The following is an 18,521-nucleotide window of genomic DNA, read 5'->3' as shown; positions in this document are numbered from 1 at the left end:
ATATTTGCCATATATCTATAAATCGTTTTACGATGGAAATTTTTGTCCATTGTGACTATAACCAAACGTTCAGGGCGTGACAACGTACGTCATGCGTATGTGTGTAGGCTGCTTTCATGGCTTAAAAACAAGCCACCAGGTAAAATTCAAACATGACAATTAAGCAATCAGGTAACCACAAATAATAAAAAAAAAAAAAAATGATCGCGACCAATCAACCATCTCATCAATCTATCTATCTATGAATGAATTAAATTGCATGCATAGATTTTTTTTTACCTGTTACATTGACAAGTTTATACAAAGGAAAATTTAAAGGAAAAAAAATCATTGAGAAAATCAGAATTTATGGCAAAAATTAATTTTAATTAGATTATAATAATTAAAATAATATATAAATGTCAATGTTTGTTGCAATTAAAAAATTGTCATTACAATAATTATCTCGATTATGATTCCACATTTGAATAAGTTCCAGATGGTGGCCGAAATTCCATTGGAAATGTTAACAAACATAGATAATTAAATGCATATTTTTTGGCACCAATATTTTTCTGAACATTTTCAATTCTTGTTCCATCTCTGTTTTTTTTCGTTCAACAATAAAAAATATTAATTAATTTATTTATAAAACATAACAGTTTAAAAAAAATGTTCTTACCTTCGAAGTGTATCCAACATTGTTTGAAATAAATGTGAATGCATATCTTTTTGTAAATTCAAAAATTTAAATGTATATCGTACCTCTTCCAATGTTACCGACATTCCAGTGCGATCTTTAGCACTTTTACAACAGGTTACCTTGATTCCATTCAAATGACGAATAATTTCATTGGCCAATTCTAAAATTTTGATATTCTTTGATTTGAAACTTTTCAATTCGGTTTCCAAATTTTTTAACAATTTTTTAACATGATCATCATTCGAATAGAATTGGTTGATAAAAAGTCCGAGTTTCGAAAAACTAACTTCATTCACTTCTTCTTGTAAGCTCTTTTTGAAGATGCTAAAAACGGTAAAAAATAAATTGATTTGATAAAAATGATTAGATTTTACTTACTTGTTGGGTAATGATGCCTGTTGATTCACGCCAACATTGAAAATAAGCAATAACATTTGACATTCTATTCGATCACTATTGATTACTAATTTTCCATCAATTTTAAGGGGATGAATATGAAATAAAAGGTGTATTTTGTTATTATTAAAATCGATTTCCGGAATCATCAATGTCGAATCCGATGTCGTTTGGCCATCAAAACGAAAGGTAATAGTAGTGATGTTAGAGATTGTATCCAAAGCAAAGATCATATCTTCAAGCATACCAGTTTCTTCGGAAAAACAACTCAACAATGTTTCATATAAAATCGAAATAAAGCCAGTACGATGTATGTTGGCCAAAAATTTAATATTAATTTTATCGTCTAAAAGATGGTCCTGTATGAATATGATCAATGTGGTCAATGATTGACTCATTAATGATAGCCAACGAAATTTAATTTGATGCAAATGTTCGATATCTTTTGATGATTTCAATTCGGCAAATGAACTTATATAACAAGCCAATATGGTTCGTCTCAATGATGCGATTGCATTACGCAGTTTTCGATTGCACGGTTCAAATTCATTGAAAAGACATTTTTTCTGGTTTTTTTGACGTTCAATTTTATCATTAATATCGACAAAACAAGCTTTTATATTTAAATAGGTTAAATCAATTGGCTCCAATTGACATTCTTCAGAATAACTAGGAACATGATTGCTCATTATTGTATTCATCTGATTGACAAATGATTCTCCATCATTTTTGGCAATTAAATCAATCACTTCTTCAGCGTAACTGTAAATACGTTCGTACAAGAATTTTATTTCCGATTTGTTATCATTTTTGAAATGTTTGATCAAATCATTCAAACAATCGGAAATTATACGTTCATTGTGCGATATTTTCATTAATTTTTGTAACAATTTCCATGTCTCATCAACGCAAACGAATTCGTCTATTGTTTGATTTCCGACTAAATTCATAAGCATAGATAATTTCCAATTATATTTTTCAAAACCATAATGATGACATGCAAAAGCTCCTACAGTGTAGATTCGTAGTATATTTGACGATTTTCCTTCAAAATTGACTCTAAACAATTGACGATGAAAATTGATTGGCACAAATTGAAGAAATAAATCTTTTTTCATCGTGGATGATCGAAACGTATGGTCCACCATAAATGATGCAATTTCATTAACAATGTTTTCTAATGATTTAATGTTTTGTGAATGAAAATCAATAAGTCTATGATAAAAATCACATTTTGAAAGCAATTTTGCTTGTTCTAGAATTGAATTCCGTATAAAATCTTCGTCCTTTACATGCGATTTTCTATGATTAAAGTTTTAAGAAAAAATTATTCAAGTAATACAACCAAAAATCATACTTACAGAATAATCATTGGAATCACGAATACAAAACGTGTATCTTGCATACATTCTTCAAGAATGATTTTGGATGCAATTGATTGATCATATGCACTGAAAAATAATCGTTTTGTACTTGATGCATTGAATAGGTTCGATGAAATGTTTTCATTGTGCTCATTTCTTATGATTATAGGTTTATTAGACATTTTTGAATGATTTAGTGTAAATTGATGATGACTATTGTCATTAGAGTTGTCTATGATTTGAAATTTTAATTTTCCAACCAATTTGTTAGTTTTAGGATTTTTAAGATTAAGTTTGAATATTTTCGGTGTGTCTATTTGGTTGGCAATAATTTTTTCATAAGCATACGCATAAAGGAATTCGATTTTTAAATGAGTTTCAATTACGTAGTGAAGTTCGAATTTCAACTCAATTTCTAGGAAATTATCCACATCAATAAAAATGGAAATCGAATTTACAAATTGAGGACTTTTTGATTGGATCGATTCAGTTTGTCCCAAAAATTTCCATTCTTGTTTTTTCAATGGATTTCGTGAAAAAAGTTTTATGAAAAATCGAGGACTAGTACCAGAATGGTTGCACAAGGTGAGCACATTATCACAGCCAATTATGATGCGAAGATATTTCAATAAATCAACATGATGATAATCGACCCCATCATTGATAGCGTCATGTTGATATGAATTTTGTTTCTGCAAGAAATCATCACCAAGGGCTTTATGTAGACTGCGAAGAAAATGGAATGATGCTAGATAGATGTTTTTGATCCAATCATCACGATCTTCAATTGTATTGCAGGCAAAATGATAATTTTTCTTTTTATTAGTATCCTTATGTACATTCAAAACTAAACAAAATTCAAACAATGAACAGTTTGGCTTTGAATCGCATAATTTTATGTTGAAATTTTGGCTCAAAATGATTAGATTTAATGGCTTTGATATGATTTTTGAATTATCCAAATCGATCACAAACAAAAGATTTCCACGAAGTCGACAATAGTATTGAATGAATTTTTTATGGTCATCAAATGGTTGTTGATGATGATTATCATGGTCATTATCATTATTCAAAAACAAATCATTCTGATTGATCCATAATTTTCCTTGTTTTGCAAATAAACCAGAATCCTTGCCAGCAAACAATACATCCAAAATATTTCCATTTTCCACATGCATTTGCTCAACGATTAATCACACTGATTGCAAGAGAAAATTGAACGAAAAAAAAAATTTACATAATGATTTATTTTTGTTAAATATGTGCGAAAGATAAATAAATAAAAATTGATGATATAACAATTAAAATCTAATATAATAATAAAAATAATAAATATCCATCGATGGATGGATGGAATAAATGTATCTGAATATTAGGTTGATCCAGGAATGTCGAAATAGAATTGTTGAGAAAAAATCCACTTTTTCTGAATTTGGAAATATCCCTTTCATCAGTATATAAACACATTTAGGCTTAATAATATTTTTTTTTCTTATTGATTTGTAATTTATTGTTTAGTGTTATAATATTTGTTAATTAATAATATTCATGAAATATTCCCTTTAAAAAATGTCTCGTCATCGAAACATACGAACACGTACTTTTTCCGAAGGTTTGCTTGAAAATGATGTGTATTGTTTATTTTGCTCGTAATTTTTCTCTTATTTTTTGTTTACATCACAGAATATGATGATTATGATTATGATCAATATGGACGTTCTGTGGAAGAAGATTTATGCATCTCACCCGGTACAGCAAACATGTATCTATATGAGAATAATATGAATACTTTTCCAGAATCATTGGATCAACCATCTGAAACTGATGATCTTACAAGTATGCATAAAAGAACATATTTTTATCATTGTTTTTTTTTATTATATTAATTATGTATAAAAACAAAGGTACAAAGCTTAATTCTTGTATCCAATTTATTCGTGATGCGATTGGTGATTCGAAATCTGAAGAGGAAATTCTATTTGCCTTAAAACAAACTAAATGCGATCCCGAATCAGCCATAGACTTTTTATTATCAAATCAACGAGAAAAAAAGGAGAAACAACAAAAATCCGAAATTATTGTCACAGGTAATATCTTTTCCAATCATGATTAATTTTCAAAGATCACAAAAGGTTTTGATTTAGCGATAGAGTCGCGAAATTCTAAATTATTTAGAGCTGTAACGACAAAATTGCCAAATTCAACAAAAAACAATGCAAACAACCCCATCATCAGCAATGATTTAAATCATTATAAAATTAGAAAATTTTTAAAAGATTTCATGATAAAATCATTGAAGATATACAAGAATCAAATCGCAGCTCAAAGAGGTGCTAATTTTTTTACAATATAGATTATCGAATTTCACATGGATCAAATTTCCTCTTTTTATCTTGTTTCATCAGATTCTCCAAAACTTATCAAAAAACAAACAACAGTTAACTCAGAAAGCAATAAAAAAGCCGAAAATGTCGAAACAGCCAAAAGAATCGTTCCAACCAAGATGATGCTCCAAACACCTGAAAAGTCATCAGTTCCACCCAGTCCAATTAGCGCTAAAATAATTAGACAGAATATCAAACAAAAAAGTATTGAAGAGATCGGAAAAATCTACCATACGAAACGAATAGATGGTAAAAAAATGCTACTAAATTTGGTGATTGCTGGTCATGTTGATGCCGGTAAAAGTACAATCATGGGACACCTATTGGCTTTGTTGGGCAATGTTTCCAAGAAACATATGCATAAGAATGAAACCGAAGCTAAAAAACTTGGCAAAGCATCTTTCATGTATGCCTGGGTGTTGGATGAAACTGATGAAGAAAGAAATCGTGGTATAACCATTGATGTTGGTCATCATTGTTTCGAAACATCAAAACGTATTGTCAATATTCTGGATGCACCGGGACATCGAGATTTTATACCGAACATGATAATGGGAACGACAAAAGCTGATGTGGCCATGTTGGTGATAGATGCTACAAATGGTGAATTTGAAAGTGGTTTCGAAGCCGGTGGTCAAACACAGGAACATATTTTATTATTACGATCATTCGGAATAACACAGGTGGCAATTGTCATAAATAAAATGGACAATGTTGATTTCGATCAAACACGATATAAGCAAATAGTCGACAAGATACGAAAATTCTTAAAACAAGTAGGCTTTAAAGATCAATCGGTGGAATATATACCATGCAGTGGTATGACTGGTGATAATCTCATTGAATTATCAAAAAATCCAAACTTTAATTGGTATAACGGGCCAACAGTGATCGACATTATAGGTAATCAATCAATTAATCAATCATCAACCATTTTGAATTAATTACCATACACAACATTTATGGATAACAGATAATTTCACATGTTCTCCACGTCTTGTGGATAAACCTTTTCGAATGTCGATTAGTGATTTATTCAAAGGACAAACTTCGGGTATTTATTTATCTGGAAAAATCGATTATGGTTATGTAGAGGCAAATCAAAAATTACTCATTTTACCGAATAATGAATACTGTACCGTAAAGAGTGAGTATCCAGAATTATTTGGCTAAAATATTTCCATTAATTTTTCTCTCTTAAATATAATAGATATCACCATCGACAACGAAAATCAACTGGAAGCATTCGCAGGTGATGTTGTCTCTTTAAACATTACTCAAGTCGATGGTTTAGAAATTTCCATCGGAAACTTACTTTGTGATATTCTTTCGCCTTGCACTATGGCCACCAAATTCGAAGCTCGTATCGTTACTTTTGGCACCATTGGAATGCCCCTAATAAATGTTAGTCAATCTAATTTTTCATCAAAGAAATTATTTTAATTTGAATAATTTTTCAATTTATTTTTTAGGGTTCATCAGTGATAATTTATTCGGTTTGTTTGAATGAAGTAGTTACATTGACCAAACTATGTGCACAATTAGATAAAAACAAAAATGAAGTGATCAAACGGAATCCACGGTTGTTGGGCAAAAATCAAGCTGCAATTGTCGAGATTACTTCACAGAAACCGATTTGTATTGAAACATTCGATAATAGTAAAGAATATGGACGTTTTGTCATTCGTTCAGAACATTTTACAATGGGCACTGGTATTGTAACGAAAATTTTGAAAACTAATTAAATTTTTTAAAAATTATTTTCGGTGGTCCTTTGATTTGACGTTGATTTTGTGATAACATAAATTGTAGACCTTCCAAACCCAATCGGTCACATTTATTGCATATGCCATCTCGGCCAGGTGGTCCTTGTGGACCATGAATGGCATGTCCTTGAATACCTCGCATTCCTTTATCACCTTTGGGTCCGATGATTGTTGCACCGGTAATACCTATTGGACCCTGCGATCCTGCATTTCCCTTTTTCAAAAAATTCAATTTAATATCAAACATAAAAAAAATTATACAAACTTTTTGTCCTGCGAAGCCGGTATCTCCTTTATTTCCTTTTTCTCCGCGTTCTCCTTTTTCACCCTGAATACAACGGCCATTCTCTCCCGGTAATCCATTTGAACCTTTAGGACCAATTTCTCCTGGTAAACCTATGCCTGGTTTTCCTGGATTCCCCCGAAAATATGCGGAAAAATAATCAAGATTATCTGTGTAAAAAAAAATACAAAAATTAATTTGAACATTCAAAATGACGAAACCATATACCATTTAAAACGTCAAAAATAAGTAATTTTATCTCTCCTCGATCCAATTTTGTCGGTTCGCAGCATTCTTTGACAATTTCAACTGTTTTATACTCCATTTTTGGCGGCGTTCGAATCTTTATAGAATTTTGAAAAAATAAATAAATTCTTAAATTTTCGTTGTGTTTTCATACTTACAATTTCGTCACATTTCTCTCGTAAAGGTCGAGTAGCATCGCAATCTAATGACATTGATTGAATGTCAATGGAAGCAGCATTACAAAGAGTTATATCACCATCAAGATCCAATTCCGGAAATAAGTCTATGGATTGGGTATCATGCTTATGACAATTTACAAACAAGGAAATATTCGATGGCTGAAAACTAATGTCAATTTTGTTCCAATCATTTTGATAGAATTTGACATGTTTAAATCTCAATGTTCTAGAATCGGGAAAATCTAGTTCGATTAAATTATCATTTGGAATAACATTTAAGCTAAACCTGTTATACGAAAAATAAGTAATTTATTGGTATACTTTGTTGAATAGAAACTTACTGTGAATTTCCCATAAAATCATCAATATTCAATAGACTAAATGGTGAAATTTGTTTGGAAATTTTTGTTTGAAGATTACGGAATGTACATGAAAATGAAAACTGTATGGGCAAACCTTCCGGAAAGATGTCACTATGTTTATATAATAATGAATGAATTTATGATTATAATGGCAGACACATCATCAAATCAATATAATCAACAAAATCATACCTAGTAGTCATTGATAGATACGAATTTTGATTCAAACGAAATGCATTTCGTATAAGATCTGAACCACGTATAATTTTCAAACCATTTTCAAAGTGTTTAAGAAAATCCACATATTTATTAGTTCTTCGGGATGAATCGCCATTACAAAGAAGACCATCATGTTCAGTCCAAGTGGCCAATGCTGATGATGCTAATGAATGTTCGGTTTGCAATTATTAAAATGAGTTAAAAATGTTTATGTGAAATGGAAATTACCAATTATGAAGAACAACAACAATTTGATTGTTGTTTTAATCATAATAATACACATTATTATAATTAGATCGCATGGAATGCATTCGAACTAATAATAGTTTTAAAATTTAAAATGAATTTATTTTTATACTTCAATGCATGAATTGAATTGTCAGTTTAATGAAATTTATTTAAATTAAAAACCACATGTTAGGTGTTTTTTCTTTAAAAAATGATAGAACTAGAAAACCATATGGTAATGTGTCTCCATTATAATAACGCCATTTCATGTGTGATTTTTTCGGTCTTTCAATAATTCAATTGAATATGTTTGATCTACAATATTATGGACATCATTTTTCATAACGAACGAATTTTCTGAAATACAATATGTTGAATCAACCATTTTTGTGTTTTCATTTCCATTATTCATAACCAAATCATTTTCAGAAAAGTCTAATGGTGTTTGTTCAGACTTGTGAAATCTAGATAATATCCGCTCATGTGGTGAGGTTGGCGTAAATGTTTGTGGATAAAAATATTGACAACGTTTCGGTGTCTTTCCTGTGGATTGATATGTCGAATAATTATTAACCAATTTGTCCGTTGTTGTATGTAATTCGTTCATTTCCAAATCGTGTGATGTTTTTAACGTACGAATCAAATTTTTAGCATCCATATAGTTATTCAATGTTTTTGCAGATTGATTAGAAACTAATTTAGACAAATCTTCTAACGATGATCTATTTAATTCCACCATTTCACGTGATTTACTATTGAAATCATCAATATGAATACGTTGTTCTTCAGCATTTTTGTTGATCGTTTCATTAATTGATTGAGTTTGTTCTTGAATTTTAGCTGATGTATGATCAAAATTTGTAAATAATTCAACTTTGAATTCATCAAACTTTGATTTGAATTGTTCTTGACATTTTTTAATGTTGATATATTTATCCAAATTCTGCTGACATGTATTAAGGTTAATCTTATCCATCTTGTCCAAAAGAGTGACGGTATCATTCTCATCTTTGCTAATAGAATGTTTCATTTCATTACATTTCATCGAAATATTGTTAAAACTATTTGAATCATTTTGCAGCACTGTCTTTAGTGTATTCTGGAAGCTTTGAACATTATTGGTAATTTTCGAAATTTTTTCTTCGTGTTCATTACGAATGCTATTCAGTAGATCTTCAAACGATGCTGTAAATGCTTTCAATTTGATTTCAATGTTCATATTTTCGACCAAAGTTTTCAATTCAGAAAATTCTTTAAACATTTTTTCATACTCTTGGCCTAAGAGGAAATTTTTTCATTAACAATCAATTCATTTTTCAATTTATACTTACATTTTGAGACATGAGCTTTTTGAAAATCTATTTTTATTGATTCAATCATTCGAGTAATATTTTTTGATGATTCTTTAATTTGAAGCACTTGTGACATTAGTGTTTGTTCCTGAATTTGTCGATTCTTAGAATTCAATTTCTGCAATTCATCCAAAGAACTTATTGTTTTTTCTATATTTACTTTGCCAATTTGTTCAAACATATCAAATTCTTGACGTATTGAATCTTTGAATTCTTTCATTATTGATTCAAATGTAGTATTCTTGGTGATCAAGTCATCACTATCAGCTTGAACGGATTTCAACAGTCGTGAAGCAAAGTTTTCAATTTTATCATCTAAAGCGTCAAGATTGGCACCAATTTGATTATTTTTAGCATCTAGTTCTTTTTTATTCTCATTGATCATAGAATCAATAGATTTATATCCATCATCGATTATTGAATACACGACATAGCTCAATCGATCAATCTTTTTTGTCTGCTCCTTGTAAGCATCCTAAAATTGAACAAAAAAAAGAAATGAAAATGGAGAAGTTCGTATCGTAGATTTTTCACCTTGAATTGTTGGACCGAATCAAAATTATTTTCCTCTAACGATGAATAAGTGTCGATTTTTTCAATAAGTTTACGATTATCATCTGAACATTGATCAGCGACATTTTTGACCATCTGAGCTTTTTTTAATAATTTATCCTCAGTAGTTTGATGAGCAGATAACAATATTTTGAAGTCTTCTACTTCAATTTGTTTTTTACGAAACAATTCTTTGGTCATTTGAAGAATACTGGACAACTTGTTCAATTCGGCCATAGTGTTGGCCAATTCTTGTGATTTTTGGCTGATATCATCATTAGCTTCAGTCAGTAGATTGTTGATTTTCTCTAATTCGTGTTTCATGTTTTCGATTTTTGCTTCTTTGCCTTCCAGGTCTTGTTTTTGTAATTCAATGGTGGCCTCCATAAAAGCATAATTTTTTGCATCGACAAAAATTCCTTTCTTGTCACGGGTAGCATCCAAATCTCTTCGAAGACGATCAATTTCGGCAAGATATTCGTTAATTAAAGTCTTTTTACTCATCTTCAAATTAATTTCCGGTTTATTTGTGATCTTCTTGGCTCGTTGAGCATAATCCAATGTCGATATGGTATCATCCAGATCATCATGACAAGGTGAGATGGTTGCAATGATTGAAGTTTTTGTGCGACCTCCTAGTGAATCTTGCAGTAATCGCGTTAGTTTCGAATCTCTATATGGAATGTGCGATGATTTTTCTACCAATGACGTAATTACACGTCCTAAAGTCAATAAACTTTTGTTAATATTTGACGCTTCACGAGCCCGTTCATCTACAGCGCCAGATCTTCCAATATTTTCGCTACCAGCCAAATCGACCAAGTTTAATTTTCCAATTTTAACGACTTCTTCACCATCGTATGTAACTTCTTTTATGTGTACTGTAATTGAAAAAATACTATGGCTACGACTTGAACATGCATTCATCAATGTAGGAGCCGTTTGTCGTTTTAAAGAACCTTTCTCCAATATTTCGAATATCTCTGCTTTGGTTTTGACCATCATTTCTACAAGACCGGCAATGATAACTGAACCTTTCCTTTCAGAATCATTGTATATTCGAAGCTTTGTTGTATCGCTCAAAGGACTCAGTAAATCATAAGCTTCTTCATTATACAATTCGAGGAACGATACACCAATCGTGTATTCAGTATTTTGTTGTTGTAGTTCGTCTAACAATTGATCAATAGCACGAGGTATTATGCCACTCAGTGGATCATCTTCCCAAGAGCTTTCGTTGACAACATGATTACCAATCATTGTGTATGTTTTGCCAGTTCCTGTTTGTCCATAAGCAAAAACGGTACAATTATATCCTTCGATTACTTGCTCTACTAAAGGCTCAACGACTGAACGATATACTTTATATTGTTCAGCTTTGGAATCGAAAACACCATCAAAAGAATACAATTTATTCTGCGGGAATGTTCGAATCACACGTTTTTCGGGGACGATTTCGATGGTGGCCTTTTTTTCGTTCAGATTCAATGGACGACATCGTACGAAGACTTGAATGTTTTGGTTTATTTCTTCTGATGACATTTTGTTTAGTTGATTGTTTGGAGTTTTAGAATCGATGACACGAGTTGGGCGAAACATCTATAAACAAAACACATATAATAATAATAAATTGTAGAGTATTTAAATTATCAAGACCATTAATCGAATTAGCTAGGCAATAATTATATTTACCTCTGATTAATTTGTTTAATTCAAAGTTCAAAAACAATGGAAAAAAAATTTGCCGCCAGTGCTGCTTTGTGACTCAATTCACAGTCGTGTCATGGATTAACGCTGAAAAATCAACGGTCAAATTTTTGAAAATTCAATTTTTGCACCGTTCATAAATAATGTTTTTCGATTAAACATGTCTTTCAAATTGTGACAACGATGAATTCTGATCAGAATTGTAATAAAATTGAAATTTCTTTGGATCAAGAAGATTTTGATCCGGAATTAGTTCTATTTGGTGATGTTCATGTGAAAATTCCTGTTCCAGAAGCTAGAGTTTTCAATAATTTGGATGAATATTATAAAAGCTCATTTCAAAAAAAGATTCAAATTGAAGGCAAAAATCAACCGAAAAATCCTGCTAATCTATATGAAAGAAATGTTGCATTTTTTCATAAAGAAAACTCTAATTCGACTGAAACACCTAGAAGACGTTCCAGAGAATTAACCGATGTGATAAAAAAAATGGAACAAGCCAAAAAGGGTCCACTATCTTTATTATATGATTCAATGGATAAAATAGTCAAAATACTGATTCGACGACGTAAAGCTTGTTTGTTGCATGATGAAAGATTTTCGTGGTTAACTGGACGATTAATTGCATTTGATAAACATTTTAATTTGGTCATTGATGATGCATTGGAAACCTATCGTCATCAGACAAAATCATCATCAATGGACAATTCAAATAAAACAACAATTCGAATAATAAATAAACAATCAAAACAAATGGTCATTCGTGGTGATAATATTGTTTTCATTGTTCGCCAAAAGGAATTATAAATATACAAATTGATACTAAATATAAAAATTATTAAATTTAAATAAAATTATCATTTATTCACTTGCATCGAATCCAATGCCGTGATCAATGCATCAGTCATTAATTTTTGTTGATTTTTATCGGAGGTTTTCAGCAATTTATTCAATACATTTTTGACATAAGCTACGTTGATATTATTGTTATAGCCATTGGAATCATTTTTTAGCCGATGATCATCATGATTATTCGCCATTAAATCTTTATTTAATTTTTCTAGATCGGCAATTCGTGCCTGATATTTATATCTACCATTCGAATAGTTCCATTGTAATTCTCGAAGTGAACATTCATATTCACGAATACGAAGACGATAATCGGCCAATTCCAATTCTTTACGAGCTAATTCATTCAAATGATATAAAGAAATACCAGAAGTGGAGCCAAATTGATCGGATGCAATTTTCGAATCAATTTCAGTGTCTATAGGCGTAATTGAAGAATTTTGCGTTAAACTGGCAGCTGTTGATGAACAATCACTAGATTCGGATATTGTTTTTGAATTATTTCTCATCAATGGAGCTACGATTGCTGTTTCGTTTTTATTTTTGAAAAAAACCTGATGCTGATCCAATTGTTTGTTGGCGTGTTCAGATGACTGAGCTTGATCACAAATCAAATCAGTTTGTGTGGATTTTTCAGATTTTATTTCAATGATTGCATCTGTTTGACAGTAATTATTTTGTAATTTACGTGGTTCATTCTGAGAAATTTGCGGTTTTTGTTGAATTATCATCGTCGATTTGGTATTATTCAATTCTAACAGAAGAAGTTCATATTTTTCTTGAAGATCCTTGATTCGAGCTTGATCTTGTTTTCTACCATGTTCTAATTCACCACATAATGTACTCATATGGCAAACATTTTGTTCCAATTCGGAAATCCGTTTTTGCTGTCGTTGATCCACATGATCATCAACACCAATCGATGATGATGAAATTGCATGTTGTAATTGATCACGTTCTTTACAGATCACTTTATATGCTCGAATCAAATCTTTTAATCGTGTTTCCAACAGTTGTAGTTTAGATTTTTGTTCATCAACAACCAAATTTAAACGATTACAATTTGTACAAACCATATTTTTCGACATAATTAACAACAAATACAGATGTCCATGGATGGAAAAAATATTAATGTCAACAACTGAAAAAAATTGTTTGCTCCAATGTAAACAAAATCAATACATCACATTGACACGTACTCTATGCATGCAGCATTTTTTTTTTGTATTTACGGATTGCGCAATTCGAATAGAGACAAAAAGACAATTTTAAAAAAATATTTTATTTTTTATTTTATTTTTATTTCCAAAAATTTAAATATAGAATTTAAAAAAATAATACAATCATTTTAATTATCAAATACCTACCTTACCGTATGTGGACAAACCGATTGATTATTGACAATACCATACTTACCATACTTACTTTCTATCAATCTAAAAAAATTTTTAGAAAACATTATCACCATATTATTATTCACCAATAACAACAGAATCTAGACAAACAAACAAACAAACAAAAATGATAAAAACAAAATAATAAAAAAAATGATGAAATGAATTAAAACTCTACAAAATAGAAGAAATATAATGAACCGAAGATGATATAATGATGACGGATTCATCGTTGTAGTAATTCGTTGTGAATCAAAACACTTGCACAATATTTAAAAAAAAACCACCATTTGGAACAGACACACACAAATCAACATTGTGAAAAATTCACAGCACTAAAAAACCAACACTAAATTACACAAAATATATATACACAACATGATTATGATTGAAAATTATTTTCATTTTTTTTTGAACGGGAAAAAATTTGCCAATATTTATTCATCAAATTATTTGTATCATCAATCAAATTGATCATAAAAATTGTTGTAGAATTTTTGTATTTGTCAAATTTTTAAGAAAAAATTTTCTGTATCGAATCATATATGAACAATGATAGGATTAAAGGACATAATGTTTATATAATAATAATAATGTGATGTGATAATGATAAAAATAATTCAATTAAAATTAAGAAAAAAAACTTTGATGTTTGCTGAGAATAAAAAAGCACATTCACATAAACTTATTTCTTGATATCATCAACACCATAATCATCAAATGATCGGTCACATAATTCACATACACAATGATTATACATATTATATGTGTGTATGTGAATGTGTGTGTTTCAAAAGAATTTTTTTAAACTATCAATTTTTTTAAACTTGCTAAAAAAAAGCTGATACAATTTCATTGCCAAAAAAAAAGAGGGAAAGAGGCCGTAGTGATTAATACTCATAGAGATGTGATAAAAACAAATTTTTTTTTTTGGAACAAACTAAAAAGAAAAAATATCTGTTGGGATACAATGGTCATAAGCGCTAAGGCCAAATTCATAATTGATTCGATTGATATTTTTTTATGAATAATAATGATAATTATTATAAAAGATGTTTGAAGAGAAAATTTGGTTGATTTTTTTTATGCTTTTAGTATATGTTAAGTATGGTTGTTGTTAGGTTGAATTTTTTTTCGAAGCTTATTACATCATCATGATATATAGACATTTTTATCATTGAAAATCAGTGTAATTTTGTTGTTGTGAAAAAAAAATTATTTGTTTTGTGGTGGTAGTGGTGGTGGTGGTGGAAAAAAAAATGATATTGATATAACAAATTAATTTCAAAAAAAAACATGCACAAAAAAACCAAACCAAAACAACACTGCACCCAAAATACACTCACATACACAATAAATTTTCACGATTAAAGTATACACGGTTTTTAAACACCAAACACACACCACACACACACACACACACAGAAAAGCACAATAATTTTCGACTCATTTTTTTCATTTCATATAGCATCATCATTATATATAAAATTAATAACCGTTGTCGAAAATTTATCATCGATTAGATCAAAATTAATTAAATTAATCGAAACAAATAGAAATGAATGAATTACTGGATAATATAATATGAATATTTTTGATATTTGAAATTAATGAGATTCTTTTTTTTTTGCTTGTTATGATGATCGGTATAGGGGAAGAGAGAGAGAGAGCAAATAAAAATAGCATCGATGAAAATGACACAATAAACACGATTTCGAATCAACACCCACTGAGCGGCCACCAATTATTTTTAAAATTCAAATTAAACACATCCATTTCATAAATTGAATCGCTTCATTCAGTTGCTGCCACGCACAAGAACAACAACAAAATAATCTTCTTTATTTGCAGAATTTTCGCTGATATTCGGTGCTATACGTTGAATTAATTCAAGTGAGAATGGATGTGGTGGAAACAGATAAAGAACATTTTTTGATGTTTCATTTGTTTGTTCACCTCCTGGTGTTGAAGATGAAGTAGCTGTTGTTGTAGATGATGTTGTTTGTGGTTGTGTTGATGATTTGCCCGGAAGTATAACAACGCCAGCTGCATCTTTTGACTTAAGATAGGTGACAAGATTACGAATTGGTCGCTGTTGTATATTGGCTGAAGTGTTGCCACCTGCATTATCTTCCCCTCCACTACCACTTGCACCAGCACCAACAGCACATGAATTAAAATTCAATTGAAGATTATTGGCTTGTGATGCTATCAATATACAATGACCACTCGGATTGTTACCACTGACACCATTATTAGTTGATGAACTTATCCTTTTGGTCACTTCTTCCAATTTTGTAGATTCAAGCCGTAAACGTTGAGTAATACGAAGTATTGATTGTGGTTGTGCTTGCTGATCTGTTGTTGAAGTTGTTGTTTCTTTCATTAGATCAACAAGCTGAATGTCACCACTGCAAAAATACATTCGAAGAGCAAAACCACTTGATTTCAGAATCAAACCACCGGCCCATGTTGGTGGGCAACATTTAATCAATTCCGAAACAGATGTAACACTTTCCATGATTGTCACTTTTATGTCAGATTTTCCATTTGATATTTCAAAATTTGGTGACCCTTCACGGGCTCCACCGCCAGCATGCGGTGAGACAATAGAATCCAAACCTGAATTGTTATTTGGCGATTTTTTTCGATCATTTTCACTATCGGGTGAAAGAACACGTCGTCGTTTTGGCGAAGGAGCATTTGAATCTTGATTATTCGACCAATATTCGAAATTATTGCCTAATTTGTCAAATTAATCAAATTAAATTAGTCTATATTTCATAGTTATTATTATTCATAATAATACCATTATTATTCGAAGTAGAACGAGGTGAATTATTAAAACCGAATGATCCTTGTTCATTGCTTGGTCGTGGAGATGTAGAAAACGGACCGGGATCAGCATAATCAATGCGAAGACGTTTGTCCGGACCTCCTAATGGATAACCCCGCATAGCAGCACAAGCTGCTTGAGCAGCGTCGATTGTATCAAATTGAATATAAGCATAATTTTCACCTTTAACATAATCAATTTTTCGAATCACTCCAAAACGATCAAATTCCTTGTCTAATTGTCCAAACGTTATCCAAGGTCCTAGACCACCAATCCAGATTCTAGTAGTTGGGGTAGCTTTACCATAGCCAATTTTGCATTGAAATTTTCCAATATATTGGCCTGACATTTCTACTTTGGCACGATGAGCCATGTCAAGATTAAGAAATTTAATGAATGCATATGCATTTCCTTGGCCAGGTGGTGGACGTTTAACATCAACATCTTCGACAACACCATAACGTTCGAAAATTCGTCTTAAATCTGGTTCAGTAATGGTGACTTCAAGGTTACCGACAAATAATGTTCGAGTAGATTTATCATCCTCTTCTGGAGGTATATGATGGAGATAATTTGGAAATTTTTCTTTCTTTGATTCACGTTGTTGCTGATTTTGTTGTTGTTGATGATGATGTTGTTGGCCACGCATATTCATCGAGTTCGAATGGTGATAATCATTGTTACGATTATTCATCTGTTGATTATAATTATCACGGTAAGGATCCCGGGATGAATGCTAGAAATTAATCATTATATAAAAATTAAATTCAAAAATCAATTTTTAATATACACTTACAGATAGTTGATAACGATCCTGATTCAATGTATTACGTTGAGGTGGTGGTGGGGGTGGTGGCCGTCGTTGCATCGGTGGTGACATGTGTCGCATTGAACTTCGTCCATATTCTGGAGTAAGCGAACGTCGACGGGGTGTTGATACACGATCATAGATTGGATCAATGATGATTTGTTTTTCAAACAATATCAAACGATATTTTGAATGACGAGCATCACGAGCATCTTCATATGAATTGAAATAGATGTACGCTATTCTGGTGTTTTTGTCATACACTAGTTTCACTGATGGATTTCCGAAACGAGCAAATTCTTTGATCAATTCATTACGGACTGTACTATCCGGATATTTGTTGCTAATGTTACTGACGCATAGAATTTTATAGGTTGTTGTCGTTAAATCAGATGATGAATTTTGTCGTGAATGATGTGATGATCGTAATGGTTGAATATATCCATCATCATGTTGATGATACATTGGAATATGATCACGTGAACGTGGTAGAGGTGGTGGTGGTAATGGTGGTGAATCACGTCGACGACGATCCAACAATGGAGATTTCAAACGACGAGAAACATCACGACTACGATCCAGTGGTGAATGACCACGAGGACTTTCATCATATCGTGGCATGTCAGAACAAAATTTGTTTACTTATTATCTGATATATTATGAATGAATCGATTTATCCTCGTTGATTTTAGAATTTAGAAATAATCAATGTTGATGATTAATTTGAATGCTGAAAAAAACAGAAAAACATTTCAGTGTCGCCTCATCACAAACATACTGAGTGAAAGAGAAACAAAGAACAGACAATAAACACTGCTCGTTTTCTGGAAAATTTTCTAGCTGCTCAGATTTCTTCATTCGTAGTAAAAGTTGAAAAAATTTTCCAGGAATTTTTTTTTCAAATTCCTTTTCCG

At 31.0% G+C, this 18,521-nt stretch overlaps 7 protein-coding genes across 11 annotated transcripts; 2 read left to right on the top strand and 5 right to left on the bottom strand.

Moving 5' to 3' along the window:
• Positions 1-345: 345 nt before the first annotated feature.
• On the bottom strand, positions 346-3,804 carry LOC124498744 (type II inositol 3,4-bisphosphate 4-phosphatase). The gene is made up of 4 exons (XM_047062539.2): positions 2,440-3,804; positions 1,061-2,380; positions 662-1,006; positions 346-582 (listed from the first exon to the last, which is right to left on the bottom strand). Exons 1-4 carry the CDS (start codon positions 3,618-3,620, stop codon positions 450-452), a joined length of 2,979 nt encoding a protein of 992 aa, XP_046918495.2. The 5' UTR covers positions 3,621-3,804; the 3' UTR covers positions 346-449.
• Positions 3,805-3,832: 28 nt separating this feature from the next.
• On the top strand, positions 3,833-6,586 carry HBS1 (translation elongation factor EF-1alpha (GTPase) HBS1). 3 transcript variants are annotated; one of them, XM_075728690.1, is made up of 8 exons: positions 3,833-4,054; positions 4,126-4,278; positions 4,347-4,529; positions 4,593-4,772; positions 4,848-5,729; positions 5,800-5,973; positions 6,037-6,230; positions 6,299-6,586. In XM_075728690.1, the coding sequence occupies exons 1-8, from the start codon at positions 4,012-4,014 to the stop codon at positions 6,569-6,571; spliced, it is 2,082 nt and encodes a 693-aa protein (XP_075584805.1). In that variant the 5' UTR covers positions 3,833-4,011; the 3' UTR covers positions 6,572-6,586. The 3 variants fall into 3 exon arrangements, with proteins under 3 accessions (XP_075584805.1, XP_046918497.1, XP_046918498.1); XM_047062541.2 differs by having other exon boundaries at positions 4,587-4,772; XM_047062542.2 differs by lacking the exon at positions 4,593-4,772.
• Positions 6,564-8,232, bottom strand: LOC124498751 (uncharacterized). 2 transcript variants are annotated; one of them, XM_075728693.1, is made up of 7 exons: positions 8,110-8,232; positions 7,855-8,044; positions 7,642-7,773; positions 7,280-7,586; positions 7,104-7,218; positions 6,858-7,045; positions 6,564-6,806 (listed from the first exon to the last, which is right to left on the bottom strand). In XM_075728693.1, exons 1-7 carry the CDS (start codon positions 8,162-8,164, stop codon positions 6,564-6,566), a joined length of 1,230 nt encoding a protein of 409 aa, XP_075584808.1. In that variant the 5' UTR covers positions 8,165-8,232. The 2 variants fall into 2 exon arrangements, with proteins under 2 accessions (XP_075584808.1, XP_075584807.1); XM_075728692.1 differs by having other exon boundaries at positions 6,564-7,045.
• Klp61F (Kinesin-like protein at 61F) lies at positions 8,208-11,825 on the bottom strand. Its single transcript, XM_047063287.2, has 4 exons — positions 11,706-11,825; positions 9,996-11,612; positions 9,441-9,936; positions 8,208-9,387 (listed from the first exon to the last, which is right to left on the bottom strand). Exons 2-4 carry the CDS (start codon positions 11,610-11,612, stop codon positions 8,375-8,377), a joined length of 3,126 nt encoding a protein of 1,041 aa, XP_046919243.1. The 5' UTR covers positions 11,706-11,825; the 3' UTR covers positions 8,208-8,374.
• A 78-nt stretch (positions 11,826-11,903) lies between these two features.
• Positions 11,904-12,599, top strand: LOC124499393 (uncharacterized). Its single transcript, XM_047063292.2, has one exon. It carries the CDS (start codon positions 11,904-11,906, stop codon positions 12,525-12,527), a length of 624 nt encoding a protein of 207 aa, XP_046919248.1. The 3' UTR covers positions 12,528-12,599.
• LOC124499391 (uncharacterized) lies at positions 12,484-13,657 on the bottom strand. Its single transcript, XM_047063289.2, has one exon. It carries the CDS (start codon positions 13,655-13,657, stop codon positions 12,578-12,580), a length of 1,080 nt encoding a protein of 359 aa, XP_046919245.2. The 3' UTR covers positions 12,484-12,577.
• A 178-nt stretch (positions 13,658-13,835) lies between these two features.
• On the bottom strand, positions 13,836-18,421 carry LOC124499390 (RNA-binding protein spenito). Of its 2 annotated transcripts, none has more exons than XM_047063288.2 (3): positions 17,596-18,421; positions 16,773-17,535; positions 13,836-16,705 (listed from the first exon to the last, which is right to left on the bottom strand). In XM_047063288.2, the coding sequence occupies exons 1-3, from the start codon at positions 18,226-18,228 to the stop codon at positions 15,762-15,764; spliced, it is 2,340 nt and encodes a 779-aa protein (XP_046919244.2). In that variant the 5' UTR covers positions 18,229-18,421; the 3' UTR covers positions 13,836-15,761. The 2 variants fall into 2 exon arrangements, with proteins under 2 accessions (XP_046919244.2, XP_075584800.1); XM_075728685.1 differs by having other exon boundaries at positions 17,590-18,407.
• Positions 18,422-18,521: the final 100 nt, after the last annotated feature.

This window comes from Dermatophagoides farinae, chromosome 2, assembly GCF_024713945.1.
Source record: "Dermatophagoides farinae isolate YC_2012a chromosome 2, ASM2471394v1, whole genome shotgun sequence".
Classification (NCBI taxonomy): Eukaryota; Metazoa; Arthropoda; class Arachnida; order Sarcoptiformes; family Pyroglyphidae; genus Dermatophagoides; species Dermatophagoides farinae.
This window is presented reverse-complemented; position numbering and strand designations above follow the sequence as displayed.

Bases quoted from the DNA above. Each gene is read 5' to 3' on its own strand.
- LOC124499393 (XM_047063292.2), top strand. From the start codon at position 11,904: ATGAATTCTGATCAGAATTGTAATAAAATTGAAATTTCTTTGGATCAA.
- HBS1 (XM_047062541.2), top strand. From the start codon at position 4,012: ATGTCTCGTCATCGAAACATACGAACACGTACTTTTTCCGAAG. The intron at 4,279-4,346 runs GTATGCATAAAA...ATAAAAACAAAG, and splicing joins TGAAACTGATGATCTTACAA to GTACAAAGCTTAATTCTTGT. The intron at 4,530-4,586 runs GTAATATCTTTT...GTTTTGATTTAG, and splicing joins ATCCGAAATTATTGTCACAG to CGATAGAGTCGCGAAATTCT.
- LOC124498744 (XM_047062539.2), bottom strand. From the start codon at position 3,620: ATGCATGTGGAAAATGGAAATATTTTGGATGTATTGTTTGCTGGCAAG. The intron at 2,381-2,439 runs GTAAGTATGATT...CTTTAATCATAG, and splicing joins GTGATTCCAATGATTATTCT to AAAATCGCATGTAAAGGACG. The intron at 1,007-1,060 runs GTAAGTAAAATC...TACCGTTTTTAG, and splicing joins CAGGCATCATTACCCAACAA to CATCTTCAAAAAGAGCTTAC.
- Klp61F (XM_047063287.2), bottom strand. From the start codon at position 11,612: ATGTTTCGCCCAACTCGTGTCATCGATTCTAAAACTCCAAACAATCAA. The intron at 9,937-9,995 runs GTGAAAAATCTA...GTTCAATTTTAG, and splicing joins ATTCGGTCCAACAATTCAAG to GATGCTTACAAGGAGCAGAC. The intron at 9,388-9,440 runs GTAAGTATAAAT...ATTTCCTCTTAG, and splicing joins AAAAGCTCATGTCTCAAAAT to GCCAAGAGTATGAAAAAATG.
- LOC124499391 (XM_047063289.2), bottom strand. From the start codon at position 13,657: ATGTCGAAAAATATGGTTTGTACAAATTGTAATCGTTTAAATTTGGTT.
- LOC124498751 (XM_075728692.1), bottom strand. From the start codon at position 8,164: ATGTGTATTATTATGATTAAAACAACAATCAAATTGTTGTTGTTCTTC. The intron at 7,587-7,641 runs GTAAGTTTCTAT...TTCGTATAACAG, and splicing joins GATTTTATGGGAAATTCACA to GTTTAGCTTAAATGTTATTC. The intron at 7,046-7,103 runs GTATATGGTTTC...TTTTTTACACAG, and splicing joins TATTTTTGACGTTTTAAATG to ATAATCTTGATTATTTTTCC.
- LOC124499390 (XM_075728685.1), bottom strand. From the start codon at position 18,228: ATGCCACGATATGATGAAAGTCCTCGTGGTCATTCACCACTGGATCGT. The intron at 17,536-17,589 runs GTATATTAAAAA...ATTAATTTCTAG, and splicing joins GTTATCAACTATCTGTAAGT to CATTCATCCCGGGATCCTTA. The intron at 16,706-16,772 runs GTATTATTATGA...TTGACAAATTAG, and splicing joins TTCTACTTCGAATAATAATG to GCAATAATTTCGAATATTGG.